Source organism: Neofelis nebulosa, chromosome 15 (genome assembly GCF_028018385.1).
Source record: "Neofelis nebulosa isolate mNeoNeb1 chromosome 15, mNeoNeb1.pri, whole genome shotgun sequence".
Taxonomy (NCBI): domain Eukaryota; kingdom Metazoa; phylum Chordata; class Mammalia; order Carnivora; family Felidae; genus Neofelis; species Neofelis nebulosa.
The window spans coordinates 4,897,634-4,914,513 of record NC_080796.1 but is presented as its reverse complement, the minus strand read 5'-3'; the positions used below and the strand labels follow the sequence as shown (position 1 = coordinate 4,914,513).

The window sequence follows — 16,880 nt, the reverse complement described above, 5'->3', positions numbered from 1 at the left end:
ACGAAGACTCACTAGGTAGCCTGGGATTCCTCACAACGTGGTGGCTGCGTTCTAAGGGTGAGCTTCCCTAGAGAAAGAAAGTCAGATGGAGGCTGTATCACATTTTCTAAGCGGGCCTTTAAAATCACAGCAGTTCTGCATATTCTGTTCACTAGAAACCAGTTACTGAAGCCAGCATATATTTAAGGGGAGTGATTTTCACAGAAGTATCAACGAATTTATAAAACCACCACATCCACTCACCTTGTCTTACCAGTCATATAGAATGGATGGAAGTCCTTCCCAACTCAGCATCACTGAAACTCCAGCCAGTTTTGTTGTTGTTGTTTTTGTTTAGTATGATCTCTTATTTTCTAGAAAGTAACAAAGGATTACAAGATAACAGTATAGAATTAATTTTTTTGCCTCAAAAACATATGTGGATCATCCAATTAAAGTTTTATACTGGGAGATGTGATTTCTTAACACATCCTGGAGAATCATTTCTCCTGGGAATGCACTTCAAATTAGCATAAAACATTTGCAGTTCAGAAACAGGTCGTGGCATTAGAATCATTACTTCTAGATTCATGAATTAGAGTCTTATTTCCAGAGTCTTATCTTGGGACGTACTTTTTGACTTGGGCATACATAAGTCAATATTATATTGCTAAAAATTCTTTTAAAATTATAGAGTGCTAAGATGGGGGAAGGGCTAAGAGAATTTCTCCTAAGAGGGGACTTATTTTATGAAAGAAAGATATGAAAAAATCATAGAAAAATAAAAGTATAGAATCAAGTGCAAATGTTGTGTACAAAAGAGAATGATAGCAAAGATCTATTTCAGTAACACCTGATGGCTTTAACTTGGCCCTTGATTTTCTGAGTTGTTTAAGGTTCCACATTCTAAGACAAGTAACATTTCATTGCAAATGAGTTTATTTAAAAATTTGAGTGCCTGGCTGGCTCAGTTACTCTTGATCTTGAGATTGTGAGTTCAAGCCTCACACTGGGCGTAGAGATTACTTAAAATCTGAAAAAAAAATTCATAGTAGTTTTGAGTTAGACTCTTTTCACTCCCCTCAAAACTATAGTGTTTTATTCATGCAGGCTGATGTCCTTACAACAGAACTGGAAACTACATCTTCAAAATGTCTACACATGGATGCAAAAAATCAAGTTCTTCAACAAGAGTTATTATCAATGAAAGCTTTCGAAGAAGAACGTGAAAAACTAGAGAGCAACAACAAGAAGTTACAGCAAGAAGTAGTAAAATTGAAACAATTTATGGAAATGAATATGGTAGAACGCGGTCAAGTGGAACAGTATAAACGGGAGATTGAAGAAAGAGCACGACTGGACATAGAAGAAAAATGACACGAAGTCAACCTGTTTTTACAGGTTAATTAATTGATCTGTAATGTGCTGTAATTCATTTCACTGCAAATTACATTTTGGGTAGATGTATTGTAGGGGTTTCCTCTACTTGCTTTATGGTAATTTGTAGATTTCTGGAGGCATTTGTTCCTCCCTTTAAAGATTTCAGTTTTCATCATTATTCCTACAAAATCGAGAGGATAAGAAAAAATGATGATTTAAACAACTAGTCTCACTATTAAGAGGAAAAGAAAAATTATGATTTAAAAATTGCACTGTACTTGGATTATTCTTAAGTTTATTGTTGACTTTTAAAATTTTCTCATTGATTCTATTATTTGAATTATCAGATTGTGTGAATACTAATACAGGAATGATTGAACTTTAATTTTATAAATCATATTTAATTCAGTTGACATTAATGATAAATATTTTACACTTGAGCTTTTTTGCATTTAAAATTTCTCTCTGAAACATTGACTCCGAACTAAAGGAAACAGGTATAATTAATTATTCAGATTATACCTATTTTGAAACTATCCTGTAAATTTTTTTTTCATTAGGCACAAGCAGCAGCTCGAGAAAATTTGGACCAGGTAAGAGAAAATGCTCATGCTTCAACGAGAAGTCAAATGGAACTTAGAATTAAAGATCTGGAATCTCAGCTCTCTACAATGAAGATGTCTCAAGAAGATTCGACTAAAACAGAGTTGGAAACCTACAGGCAACTCTACCTAGAAGAATTAAAAGTTAGAAAGTCCTTGAGAAATAAGCTGAACAGGTAAGTCAAAACAGAATCATAGACAAGAAATTTAGCTTATTAATTTGCCTCTAAAGCATAATTTCTGTGGAGCCAAGATCATGAGATGAGTAGGAAGTGAAAGCCAACTAGATCGTGTCATTTTGGAAAATGAGGTTTCTAAGTGAACTTACCTTTGAAATGTTAGTCCAGGACAGTTTGCATCCCTCCTCTTTTTTTCGGGTTTACAGGACCTCTTCCCCCACCCCCACCCCCGCACTCCCCGCCTTGTATATTTTCCATTGATCGGATCTGCTAGTCTTTAAGTGGATTGTTCGAAGCTTTCTCATTTAGAAGTATATTATTATAAAATTGCTTGTCAGAATTACCCTAAATAGAAATGTCGATGAGTTTCTTTTTGGAAGATTACATCTTTAACCTAAAAGGTCAAGTACTACTACTACTCATCCTGGCAGCTTGGTACATTTATTCTCTTGATTGTGATCTTTGGTATGATTACTAGAGTGGGCCTTGAGGCAAACCATCCTTTATGCTTTTTATACTTTACATAAAGGCATCCAGGTGAAATACAGAAAGACTCACACAGGCCTGAAGGGTAGTATAATTCCCAAAATGGCTAAAAAGAGCACCATGGTGGGAGGGAGGCATGTGGAAGACGGAAGACACAAAGGGCAGATTCTGCCTCCAGTGCCTTGGTAACTGTTATAAGCTAATTGCCTCTGTAGCTGTTTTAGTTCTTTCTGATCACACGTCTGTCATCTACTATCTCCCCTAGAGATTGTTGGTCTCAATGATTCCTCAGTGTCAAATGCTCAGTTTCTTTGAGATAATAAGCGAAATGTACAAGAGTGGTGAAAGCAAACGCTTGAAAATGTCTTTGAGGGATGGTTTAGTTTTATATCTGTAAACAGGTTTACTAAATATAAGTATGTATATATAATGGCATCCTGAAGGATCCTGTCAGTACAGCCACTCCAGAAGACAGCAAGTATTATTTGTTAAGCCATGTACATCACTGATAACCACTTCTCTCCCTTCCCTAATTTGAATTGTTAGTAAGGAATCTCCCTGGAAACATAAGTATTTCTTTAGAACAATTTTAAAAGTATAATTTTAGATAGTAGGTGTGCTCCGTCACATGTTCGGTGTTAAAACACTATTCAATGGCAAATGCTATTTACTATTATGGAAACTTAAAAAAATGTATGTCATTTAGGAATGATTTAGGGAAAAAGAAAATGTATTCGTGTTTTTTACTCTTCACAGGACTAATGAGAGACTGTCAGAGAGCAATACAAAACTTCTTGTGGAGAGACAGCAGCACCAAACTTTACTCAGGACCCTTACTATGAGCCCAGGCCTGGAACCACCTTATTGTGGACATTTTGAAAATAATTTAGTGCTCAATGGAAACCTTACTCCAAGAGGAAACTTAGTGATTCCTACCTTAAACCCACGGCCGTCATATGACGACAGGGAGACTTCCTTGTGGAAGGTTAGTTATATTATCTGTTTTAGTTTGGGTTTCAGATATCTGATATAGTTGTTGCTTTTAATTTGGCGAAATTCTGAGTTGTTTAAGTAACTAGCCCATACGAAGTAAAAGTCAGCATTATATGTGCTAAGAAAGAACTGAGGTAAATTATATATATATGTGTGTATATATATATATATATATATAGTATAATATATAATATTATATTTATATAATATTAATATAATTTTAATATAATAAAACAATATATATAATATAATATATTATATATAATATTTAATATAATATTAATATATAATATTAATTATATAATTATATAATATTAATATAATATTAATATATATAACATATATATTATATATATTATATATATATTAGTCCCTTGATCTCTCATTTCTAAGAGATACTTATTTTTATTTTATTTTAGCAAGAGAATGAATGAATGCATGAAGGGGAGGGGCAAAAGGAGAGGGAGAAAGAGAATCCCAAGCAGGTTTCATGCTCAGCACAGAGCCGAATGTGGGGCTCGGTCTCAAAACCATGAGATCATGACCTAAGTCAAAATCAAGATTTGGACACTAAAAACAACTGAGCCACCCAGGTGTGCCACAAGAGACACCTAGCATTAACTGTATTCAGTAAATATAACTAAACTTACCCATGTTAAATTTCTTGAAAAGCTTTCATTTAAACGTGATTTTAGAAAGTAAATGTTATTGCCTGCTAACCACAGGTACACTTAGATGCTTGGACTTATTTTCAGTTGGCAGTGGTTCATTAACATTTGAAAGTTTTGCTATAATCCAGTTTGTCCAACCCTGTATGTCAGTGAATGATCGTCCTCCAAACACTTAACGACATATGAATGTTTACTATTTAAAAGAATCCATGGGGGTGCCTGGGTGGCTCAGTCAGTTCAGTGTCTAACTCTTGATCTCAGCTCAGGTTTTGGTCTCAGGGTCATGAGTTCAAGTCCTGCATTGGGCTCTACGCTAAGCATGGAGGCTACTCTAAAAAAAAAAAAGAATCCATGGTAAGTCCTTTTTATGAATTAAATCAACTTGTAACACTAAAAAGGTAAATTTCTCTTTTAAGTTAAAAGTGTTGCTACTTTCTTACACGAAAATACATCTTTAATTGCTTTCTTATGTATGGCACTCTTTTTTCTTTTTCCTTTTTTTTTGACTTATACCACCTTTGTTTCTATTTTTATAAACTATCTTGATGAGTGATTGTAGACCATTTTATAAATAGCTAAATCAAGCAAATATTTGAATTTTTTAAATGAAGCTTTTATTTCTTCAAATGGGTTCTTTGCCCCTTTGTCTTTTCTTTTTCTGGAACCCCTTGAAAGCAAGTATTATTACACTGGATGTTGTCCCACAGGTCCCTTAACCTAGCCTCATTTTTAAAATTCTTTTTTCTTTTTTGTTTTTCGGCTTCGATGATTTCTGAATGTTGTCCCACAGGTCCCTTAACCTAGCCTCATTTTTAAAATTCTTTTTTCTTTTTGTTTTTCGGCTTGGATGATTTCTACTACCCTGTCTTGCAAATTGTTGATCTGTTCTTCTGCATCTTCTTATCTGCTGTTGATTCCCTCTAGTGTATTTGTCATTTCTGTTATTGTATCCTTCAGCTCTGATTGGTTCTTTTTTATATTTTCTATCTCTTTCTGATGTTATCACTGGATCCATTCATTCTTCTCCCAAGTTCACTGAGCATCTTCATGACCGTTACCTTGAACTCTTATGAGGTACATTACTTATCTCTGTTTCACTTAGTTTTTTTTTCTTAGGTTTTTTCATGTTCTTTCATTTGGAATGTACTCCTCTGTGTCCTCAGTTTGTCTGACTTTCTATGTTTGTTCCTAAAATGGTTCCTTTCAACTTTTTCTCTCTTTCGAGTGGGCGTTGCTTTTGAACAATGTACGTTAGTTATGAAGTCAAGGAAGAAGAGAATGTTTCTGTAAGTGTTGTCTAGTCATTTTTCTCGGTGGAGCTGTGACAGGTGACACTGGGTAGGTGGCAAGTAACCCTGCTCTTCTCTTTCTAAATTCAGAACACAGGAGACAGGGAGATGGAGATAAACTTAGTAGCTTTATTACTAATACACACTAACAAATTGGAGGATATGATTTAGGTTATGTTAGCCACTTTGGGCTTCCTCCCAAATTGGGCACTTCCCCACACATTTGTAAATTGAGGAAACAAATGCTTGACCCCCACCCCAGGGGCCGGGGCTTACCACAGAGCTGAGAGAAGACCCAAATTCATGTTACTGTGGGCAGGCACATCTTTTCAAAGAGGAGATTCAGAAACACATAAGCACTGCTTAGCTCCTTCTCCCAAATTCACCCGTTAGGTAAGTCTCCCTTCCCGTCGGGAGGGAGAGAGAGATAAGTCCACACGTGAGAAGTGAGGGTTCACCTATAAATTCCGACTGGATTTAAATTATAAATAAAGCGAATTGTGTCTTTTGTACATACCAACGAATGATGAGAGGTTAGGCAGAAGCATGCTAGAAGGGAAAGAGAAATCTGTGTTGGGTTTCAAATTTTGCTATAAATAACCACACCATGGGTTCACTCATTTGTTGATTGATTTTGATAAATCAAATTTTCTTTGGAAGGAATAAATAATCCTTTCAGGAAGAATTTACTCAGTTTTAGCTTGCTTGCTTCACCTAAAGATTTTCTCTTTAAAGTTCTCTGTCCTGTGGTTTAAAAAAGTTGTGCTTGTGGTGCCTGGGTGGCTCAGTCGGTTAAGCGGCCGACTTCGGCTCAGGTCATGATCTTGGGGTCCGTGAGTTTGAGCCCCGCATCGGGCTCGGTGCTGACAGCTCAGAGCCTGGACCCTGGTTCAGATTCTCTGTCTCCCTCTCTCTGACCCTCCCCCATTCATGCTCTGTCTCTCTCTGTCTCAAAAATAAATAAACGTTAAAAAAAATTAAAAAAAATAAAAAAGTTGTGCTTAAAAATTGACAGCTACTAAAAGGAGTTAACATAATTTCTGTTCCTTTATTTTCACTCATGACTTTAAAATTTGTAATTTAGTTAGAGAGCTACTATTGTGTGCTTCATACCTAAGCATTACTGAGCCACATGGCAACGTTTTATGCATTCATTTTCTCTGAGTTATACTTAAAATACACATATTTTTCCTGACTATGAGGAAGTAACTGGCATAGAACTCTAGGCTTGGTAAGACCACAAGTGTAGTCCTGGTCTGCATCTAGTTGGATTCATGACCTCAGGCAAAGTACATTCTCTCTGAGCCCTTTTTGTCTATTATGCAAAATTCGGGACTTTGACTAAATTGGTGACTTTTATACCTTCAAAATAATTTTTTTTTCAAAGAATAGAATGTATTTTTTTTGCATTAAACTGTATTGTGTAAAACAGAGAGAAGTAGAGCTGTCTAACTAAAGGAGAGATGGAGACTACGGCTGTGACTTCCTTGCCCCTCAATCCTGCAGTGTCCCCAACCGAACCTTAGATTTCTATGGGCCATATTTGAATGCTAACAGTTAATGAGAAAATCCTTCTAATTAAAAATCCTTTAAAAATGTTCTTTGAATTAAAATTTGCTGATATATAGTCATTCTGTGTGTAATTTTCTCACACTCTTATATTTCTGATCAGTGGAAAGGTATACATAAAAGTACACATGTGTTCTTATTCATGGACTTGAAAGCTATTTTCACCATCGAAACACAGTTTTTACCTAGATATAAAGATAAAGGTCACAGAGGTAAATATTTAGGAAAAGAGCTTTTGGGGAAAAGATGCAACATTACCTTGGTAGCTCCTTAAGTCATGTCATATAAAAAACGTGGTTTATATTTTATATCGTATTTATTAATGTAATATAAAATTGTTTGAATAAAGCCTTCCCCCATCATCTGGTATTGAGTTATTAATTTTATAAGTCTGGTATAGTCATGTTGTCCCATTCATTTTATAAGGCCTGAATATAATGCTATTGTCAAAAAAGTGCTATGGTTCCTCAAAAACTTAAAAATAGATATTCATTAATTCCACTGCTGCGTATTTACCCAAAGAAAATGAAAACACTAATTTGAAAAGTTGTATGCATCCCTATGTTTATGGAAATATTGTTTGCGATAACCAAAATAGGGAAGCAACCTAAGTGTCCATGGAGAGATGAATGGATAAAGACAATGTGTAATATGTATACAATGAAATATAGCTCAGCTATCACAAAGAATGAGATCTTGCCATTTGTGACAACATTGATAGACATAGAGGGTATTATGCTGGGTGAAATAAATCAGAGAAAGACAAATAAATACCATCTGATTTCACTTACATGTGGAATATAAAAAAAAATAAAACAAGTGAACAAACAGAATCATAACTACAGAGGACAAATTGGTGGTTGCTAGAGGGGAGGTGGGTAGAGAGGTATGGGCAAAATAGATGAAGGGGAGTAAGAGGTACAAATTCCCAGTTATAAAGTAAATAAGTCACAGGAATGAAGAATACAGCATATGGAATATCGTCAATAATACTGTATTAATGTTGTATGGTGACAGAGGGTAACTACACATATGGTAGCAAGCATAGCATAGTGTATACAATTGTCCAATCTGAATTTGTATACTGAAAAACTAGTGTAACATTGTTATGTCAACTATACTTCAATTAAAAAAAGGTATTAGGGAAAACAGTCTCTGAAAATATTGGGAAACATGTCAGCCAAAACATTTGTCCTCACACCCGAATTTGTAGACATTTGAATCCTTATCACCGCATTGTTGATTATGTCCTGTACACTATTTTGGAGCCCGTTTGGGGCATTCAGGGAGAGGCTACCTTGTCTAAGAAAGATCTAAATAAGACCATTCTCGACAGGAACAGTTGTAATATACAGTTGACCCTTGACCAGCATGGTTTTGCACTGTGCGGGTCTACTTTACTTACACATGGATTATTTTTGGATACTGTACAGTACTGTAAGTGTATTTCCTTTTCCTTCCATTTTTCTCAATGTCATTTTTTGCCCTAGCTTATTCTACTGTACAAAACATGTATGAATCGACTGTTTATGTTACCGGTAAGGCTTCCGGTCAACAGTAGGCTATTAGTAATAAGTTTTGGGGGGATGAAAAATTATATACAGGTTTTTGACTGTACCGCACCCCTGTGTTATTCATGGGTCACCTGTAGTTGGAAATATTCGTACACATTTCATAAGTGGATAACCATAACTTTAATAAGTCAAGTGTTTCAAAACTTGGTCCTAATTTGGAGAAAGGAAACAAAGTTACAATTGAAAATTGTATACTGTTTTCCTTATCTCTAATGGAGAAAGTTATAAATCAGAAGCTAAATTTGGAAACTGTTGTAACCCTCTATTTTTCCTTTCTTCAAAGAGATTTTCTGAAATCTTTGTGTGCATATGAAAGGAAATAAGTGTTTTAGTCATAATACAGATACCAAAACGTTTTTACTCAATTTTTGCCAGTAGAATTTCCACATGACAGTAAGACAGTCCCACTTTCTTCATTTTATATGTATTTAGGAGTCAGTCCTGAAAAATTAACAGCAAAAAGCATTCCTTCAAATTTTGTTTTTCTACAAGTGAAAAAATGGAAAGCCCATTTTAAGGAACAATTCATTAAGGTAAAAAACTGATTAAACTTTCATAAATGGCAGTTTTTCTAATCATTTCCAAGTAATAATTCAGTATACAATATGATTCTTATTTAAACTTTTTTGTACCAGTAATATCCAACATCACTTTTCAGAGATTATACATATTCAATAGATCAATATTAATTGTGCTTTTTATCAGACTCACTTAAATAGCATTATATATATATATATATATATATATATATATATAATGTACACATATTATATATATTAATATAATACACATAATATATTATATATATAACATACACATTTTATACGTATACACACACACACGTATATATGTATACATATGTGTGTGCGTGTATGTGTGTATCTGTTCTCCGTTATCTAAAACTAAAATAAAATAGGTAGGAATTTATTTTATTCGTGTGATAGTTTTTCTGTTTAAGCAATCCCTAACTTTGGTTTAATCTCTACAAGTATTATTTCAAGACCACATGTCCTAAGCTATATATAATTCCTACCATGTCTTTTGCTTACCTTACACATTCTAAATAATATTTGGCTTATTTCAGACGCAGCGGGAGTTGGAGAAAAGAATAACCAGAGCATTAGAAGAAGGTATGTTGCCAAAATGTATGAAGTTAGATATCATTGATTTCTGAAATAAACTATAAATAGTAAATGGCTTCCCTTTCCATTGTTTGCATAATAGATACTACATTCACATTTTTTTGTACATAGCTAATAAAAAATGTAAAAGCATGAGCATAATGAAGAACACACTTCTTCCTCATTTAGTCCTCATGTGTCATAGCTCTTTTAAAATCTCCCACAAGTCTAGGGGCAAGCAGGTGGCTCAGTCGGTTGGGCGACTGATTTCAGCTCAGGTGGGTTCAGGCCCCACAGAGGGCTCTGTGCTGAAAGCTCGGAGCCTGGAGCCTGCTTCAGATTCTGTGTCTCCCTCTCTCTGTGCCCCTGCCCGCTTGTGGTTTGTCTCTCTCTCAAAAATAAATAAACGTTAAAGAAGTTTTTTCAATCTCCGTAAGTCTATATATCTGTTATTATTTCTGGCGATAATCTTCCTTCACTGGTGCCATCCCTATGGAACTGTCAACCTGCACAAGTCTCAGAAAAGGTGTGCTTTATCAAATTGTTGTTTCTGCTAGTGATAGAAGACCCAAAAGCCAAAGTAATCTTAGTAATGCTTGGTTAAGTAATTAGAGGTCATATAGCTGTCATTGACAGGTAACGGGTTTCAATCTTCACTCATTGATTTTGTCATTGCTCTTGCCCTTGGGTAAAACTTCAAATTCCTTAGCATGGAATGAAAACACCCAAATCAGTTTGCTTCTTGCCAGATGATTCAGCCTTGTCTCTCACTGTTTGCCCTACTCTGCTGCTTTGCTCTAGCACCTTGTCAAACTAAACTACTCATAATTAATTGCACAAGTGTTCTTCCTCACTTCTAGCTCTTTGTATGTGCTTCTTCCCTCTACCTAGCATACTTTTTCCTTATCCTTCGGGTATCAGCTGACATATCACCTTCACCAAAGAGCAGGCAATATTGACACAAAACTGGGATGTCCCTTCCGTATGTTCCAGTAGTGCTGTGTTTCATACCTGTCACTTATATCTGTATACTTGGCTCTGTTTGGAAATGCCTGTTTGATTTTTCGGTTTATAGTTTATGATTGTTCAGGGTGGACTGTGTCCTCATCTTGTACTTTCGTCTTGTAATGAAAAAAACAGAAACTCTGACATTTATCCACAATAGCAATTAATTCAGTGTGCAACCCTGAGCAAAATATATTTAATACTAATCTTGGGTTTCATATTGCAGTTGTACATAGGTATTTTTCATTTTTCTTAACACTCATAAAGGCCCCAACTTTTTTTTTCTATTTTCTTTTCTTTCCTTTCCTTTCCTTTCCTTTCCTTTTCTTTTCTTTTCTTTTCTTTTTTTTTAATCACTTGTAGTGAAAAGTATTTTGGAGAAAGAAGATAATTCTTTCTTTTCCTTTTCAGCTGCTACCAAATTTGAATGAGGATCCTGTAGAAATCCTTTAGTATCTACTGATGATTCAATTCTAAATCAAGATCCAGTATGGAAAGCGTCACGAGAATATGTACAGATTTTGAACAAAAATTATACAATTTGAAAAATAAATAGAAAAAATTTACTGGATGCTTACAAAACATTTTCATTGCTTCCCAATTGAACACACTATACGGCAAAATCTTGATTAAAGGAAAAAGTTTTTGTTTCATATGTGTGTAATGAAAATCTTTATAATATTTTAAACTATGTTTCTTGGCATCCCATTAACTTTTAAGCACATTTTGTACGTGGAAACCAGCACTAGAGGGTTTTACATACATCAGACCGCTCCACTACCAGCGGTTTGAACAGCACCCAAACAACCAAGTTGTCATTAATACTTCAGTAGTGTTCATGGATGGCTTTTTGTATTTTCCAATTTTTATGACTATATGTGGGCCTAAAGATTTAGACATTATTTTGATGTATTCCTGCTGTGGCTATTGACAATGTTTGTACATATTACATTTTTTTTATAGTGCCATAAAACCTATCTATGATTTTAATTGTAAACACTGATTTGTAGCTCTTTCCACATGGAGAAATAAGATTTGCCTAAGGCTTTTCAACTTTTCTATTTATTTATTTATTTATTTATTCATTTATTTATTTTTGATTTGCTTTTTGGAAACAAAGTTAGAGACAAGAAAAATTAGAGAAAACAAAACAAAAAAACCTCCCCCCGCCCCCCGCCCCAGAGCCATTTGCAAGTAAACTGCTAATGGGATGCCTGATTCCTGTAGCATTTAAATCCTACAAGTCAGTACATTCCACATAACTACCACACAACCTTCACAATCAGAACATTAACTCTAATACACTCGACTCTTAAACAACGGGGTTAAGGGCTCTGACCACGCCCCCCCACAGTCAAAAAGCCATGAACAACTTTTGACCCCCAAAGACTTAACCACTACTACTACCAGTAATCTTTTGTATATTATCGTATCATACTATATTCTTAAAGTAAGCTACAGAAAATAATACCATGAAGAAAATTATAAAAGAAATTACATTTCCAGTACTGAAAAAAAAAATCTGTGTGTAGTCAGTGCACCCATTAAAACTCTTTTGTTCAAGGGTTCAGTATAATTCTATCATTTATTCCTCATAATTCTTTTTAAGTTTGGTCACTTATCTGTAGTATACGTTATACCAAGGAAGGTCCTGTTTAGAGCCATGTATTGAATTGTGTGTCTTGGTCTCTTTCACTCCAGAACAGTTCCTTTGTCTTTCCTCGACTTTCATGACTTTTAACCTTTTGACGGGTAAATTCCAGTAATGTGGAATGTCTTTCAATGTGGATTTTTCTTAGGCTTCCTTATGGTAAAATTCAGACCATACATGTTTAGCAAGAGTATCACTACAACCTACTCTTTGCATCCTATCATGTGACCTACAATTTTGATTTGTCCCCATACTGGTGATGTTAATGTTGGCCACCGGAGGTAGTATCTGCCAGGTTTCTCGCCTGGAATGTTAACTTTCCACTTTCCAATTATTTAGTATTTTATGGGGAAGTACTTTGAGACATGTAAATATCTCCTTTCTCAGACACCCTGTGCCAGGCCACCTCTTCTGCAGATGACTTGCCCCCCTGCAGGTTCTGAAAACCCCCACTGGGCTATTCTTCCCCTGTGCAGATGCCTCCCTACCCTGTTGAGTCTGTGATACTTCATTATTCTATACCATTCACTTTTCAGGGATGCTCTCACTTGAGCTCCAACACTGTGCAGGGTGACTGTCCTACACATAATGCCTTCCCCATTCTAAGCTCTAACACCTCACTCTGGACCCCCACAACTCCATGCCTCTGTTTCTAGGACTGGGAACTAAAATGTTGGGGATGAGAAAGAAGAAAGGAAGAAGGGCTCCACGGGTCTTTTATAATCAACTTGGCAAGCTCTCCAAAGCCGGTTCTCATTGGAATTGCATCGAATCGGCCAACAGTTTGTAAGGAAAGACATTTCTTATACTGATTTTTCCAAACAACTAGTCTTTTAATTATCTAAGCTTATTCCCCACAATATATTGTTTCTTACTCGAGTGTTTTTTCTGCAGATTCTTTTGGATTTGGTACATGCAGTGACATATAATCTATAAATAGTGGCATTTTTGTTTCCAATTCCTAGAGCCTTCATTTTTTTCTTTCCTACTACAAGAATGACGTTGAGTAAATGTGAGGATAGTGAGTGTTCATGTCTTCTTGAAATTGCAACATGTAAAAGTAGTTTTCTATAACTATGTAGATAGTGGGGTTTTTAAAAGTGTGCGTCTTTTATTAGTCTCTTAGTTTGCTCTTGCCGTTTACAACAGATCACCATCCACACAGTGTCTTAAAGCCACACGCATTTATCTCACATTTTTATGGGCCAGAAGCTAAGCAATGGCTTAGCTGGGTCCTTTGTTCAGGTTCTCACAAGGCTGTACTCAAGGTGTCTGCTAGACTGCGCTTCCCCATTTGGGTGCTTCAACGGGGAAGAATCTGCTTCCAAGCCCATTGAGTTTGTTTATAAGAGAATTTCCTTGTGACCGTATGACTGGACTCATTTCCACAGCTCTTTGCCAGTTGGAGGCTAGTTGGAGGCTTAGGTCCTAAGCGTTCCCAGACACTTGTCTTAGTCTTTTTGGGCTGCTCTAACAAAATACCATAGGCTTATGAAAAAAAAAAAAAGTTTTATTTTTCACAGTTCTGGAGGCTGGGAAGTCCAAAGTGAAGGCACTGGCAGATTCAGTGTACAGCGACGGCCTGCTTCCTGGTTCATGGACGCTGGTCTTCCTGCTTGGCACAGGGCCAAGGGAGCTCTCACAGCCCTCCTTTATAAGGGCACTAATCCCATTCATGAGGGCTCCACCTTCGTGACTTCATCATTTCCCAAATCCCCCACTTCTAAATACTATCACGTTGAACATTAAGAGTTAACACATGAATTTGGGAATTTGTGGGGACACAAATATTCAGCCTAGAGCAAGGCTGTTCCTTGTTCTTGGCCACGCAGACTTCCTCAATACGGCCGCTTAGTTTAGGAGGCCAGCAAGGAGAATGTCACTTCAGCGAAGGCTCAGTCCTCCTTGAAGGGTGTTCACGTGATTAGATCAGGGTTGCCTAGCATAATCCTCCTTTGGATTAACTCTGAATTAACTGAATTAATTATGTCTGCAATTTTCCTTTACATGTGCCATATTCTAATAGCTAGAGTCAAGTCACAGATCTTAAGCGAAAAGATTTATAAAGAAAAGGTGACAACACTAAAGGGCAGATATTATGGGGTCACTTAGGGTCTTTCTGCTACAAGTATATTAAGGAAGTTCCCTTATAATACTAGTTTTCTAAGTTCTGTCATGAATGAATATTGAATGTTAAAAGATGTTTATTTCACATCTATTGAGATAATTTTTTTAACTGTTTATTTTTGAGAGAGACCAAGCAAGCCAGCAGGGGAGGGGCAGAGAGAGAGGGAGACAGGATCTGAAGCAAGCTCTGCGCTGACAGTGGCGAGCCCAATGTGAACCCCACGTGGGGCTTAAACTCACATACTGTGAGATCATGACCTGAGCCTAAGTTGGATGCTTAACCGACTGAGCTACCCAGGTACCCTGAGATAAGTTTTTAAAATATTTGTGAATGGGGGGAGGGGCCAAGATGGCGGAACAACATGGAAGTTTTGTGTGTGTGTCTCCCATCCATGAAATACAGCCAGGCCAACACGAAACCATCCTACACACCTAGAACACTGATCGGAGGACTAACACAACAATCTGCACAACCCGAACCACAGAATTCAGCAGGAATTTACCCCAAAAGAAAGAGCATGAAGAAACCACAGCCAGGGGTTTAACCAACACAGGTACAAGCAAGATGTCTGAACCAGAATTTAGAATCACGATAATAAGAATATTAGCTGGGGTCGAAAATAGATTAGAATCCCTTCCTGCAGAGATAAAAGAAGTAAAAAATAGCCAGAATGAAATTGAAAATAATATAACTGAGCTGCAATCCGGATGGATGCAGTGGCAGCAAGGGTGGACAAGGCAGAACAGAGAATCCATGATATACAGGACAAACTTATAGAGAATAACGAAGCAGGAAAAAAAAGAGGGAGATGAAGGCAAAAGAGCATGATGTAAGCATTAGAGAAACCAGTGACTCATTAAAAAGGAACAACATCAGAATCATAGGGGTCCCAGAAGCGGAAGAGAGAGAAATAGGGTTATTAAGGTTATGTGAGCAAATGATAGCGGAAAACATTTACAAAACCTGGGGAAAGACACAGACATCAAAATCCAGGAAGCACAGAGGACCCCCATTAGATTCAACAAAAACCGACCAACAAGGCATATCATAATCAAATTCACAAAATACCCAGGCAAGGAGAGAATCATGAAAGCAGCAAGGAAAAAAAAAAAAAGTTCCCTAACCTAAAAGGGAAGACAGATCAGGTTTGCAGCAGACCTATCCACAGAAACTTGGCAGGCAAGAAAGCAGTGGCAGGATATATTCAGTGTGCTGAATCAGAAAAATATGCAGGGGCGCCTGGGTGGCTCAGTCGGTTAGGCGTCCAATTTTGGCTCTGGTCATGATCTCGCAGTTTGTGAGTTCGAGCCCCCTGTCGGGCTCTGTGCTGACAGGTCAGAGCCTGGAGCCTGCTTCGGATTCTCTGTCTCCCTCTCTCTCTGCCCCTCCTCTGCTCATGCTCTCTCTCTCTCTCTCTCTCTGTCAAAAATAAATAAACATTAAACAAATAAAAAAAATAAATGCAGCCAAGAATTCTTTATCCAGCAAGGCTGTCACTCAAAATAGGAGAGAGAAAAAGTTTCCCAGACAAACAAAAATTAAAGGAATTTGTGACCACTAAACCAGCCCTGCAAGAAATTTTAAGGGGGACTTTCTGAGGGAAGAAAAGATGAAAAAATATATATACATACATACATACATATATACATATACATATATGTATATATGTATATATATATATATATATATATATACTAAAAGCAACAAAGATTAGAAAGGAGCAGAGAACTCCACCAGAAACTCCAAGTGTACAAGCGTCATAATGGCAATAAATTCATATCTTTCAGTACTCACTCTAAATGTCAGTGGCCTCAATGCTCCAATCAAAAGGCATAGGGTAACAGAATGGATAAGAAAACAAGGTCCATCTATATGCTGTTTACAGGAGACCCAGTTTAGACCTAAAGACACCTTCAGATTGAAAATAAGGGGATGGAGAACCATCTATCATGCTAATGGTCAACAAAAGAAAGCTAGAGTAGCCATACTTATATCAGAAAATCTAGAGTTTAAAATAAAGACTGTATCAAGAGATGCAGAAGGGCATTATGTCATAATCAAGGTGTCTATCCACCAAGAAGACCTAACAATTGTAAACATTTATGCGCCAAATGTGACAGCACCTTAATATGTAAATCCATTAATCACGAACATAAAGAAACTCATCGATAGTAATACCATAATAGTAGGAGACTTCAACACCCCACTCACAGCAATGGACAGATCATCTAATCAAAAAAAAAAAATCAACAA

At 36.4% G+C, this 16,880-nt stretch overlaps 1 protein-coding gene across 1 annotated transcript in view; it reads left to right on the top strand.

Annotated features, from left to right (window-relative positions):
* LOC131496465 (ankyrin repeat domain-containing protein 26-like) overlaps positions 1 to 13,289 on the top strand; it is a 97,763-nt gene extending 84,474 nt beyond the window's left edge. The window contains exons 18-22 of the mRNA XM_058702024.1: positions 1,090 to 1,248; positions 1,920 to 2,137; positions 3,383 to 3,611; positions 9,807 to 9,852; positions 13,156 to 13,289. Coding sequence (XP_058558007.1) covers positions 1,090 to 1,248; positions 1,920 to 2,137; positions 3,383 to 3,611; positions 9,807 to 9,852; positions 13,156 to 13,289 — 786 coding nt within the window. The remainder of the gene's footprint in view (positions 1 to 1,089; positions 1,249 to 1,919; positions 2,138 to 3,382; positions 3,612 to 9,806; positions 9,853 to 13,155) is intronic.
* Positions 13,290 to 16,880: the final 3,591 nt, after the last annotated feature.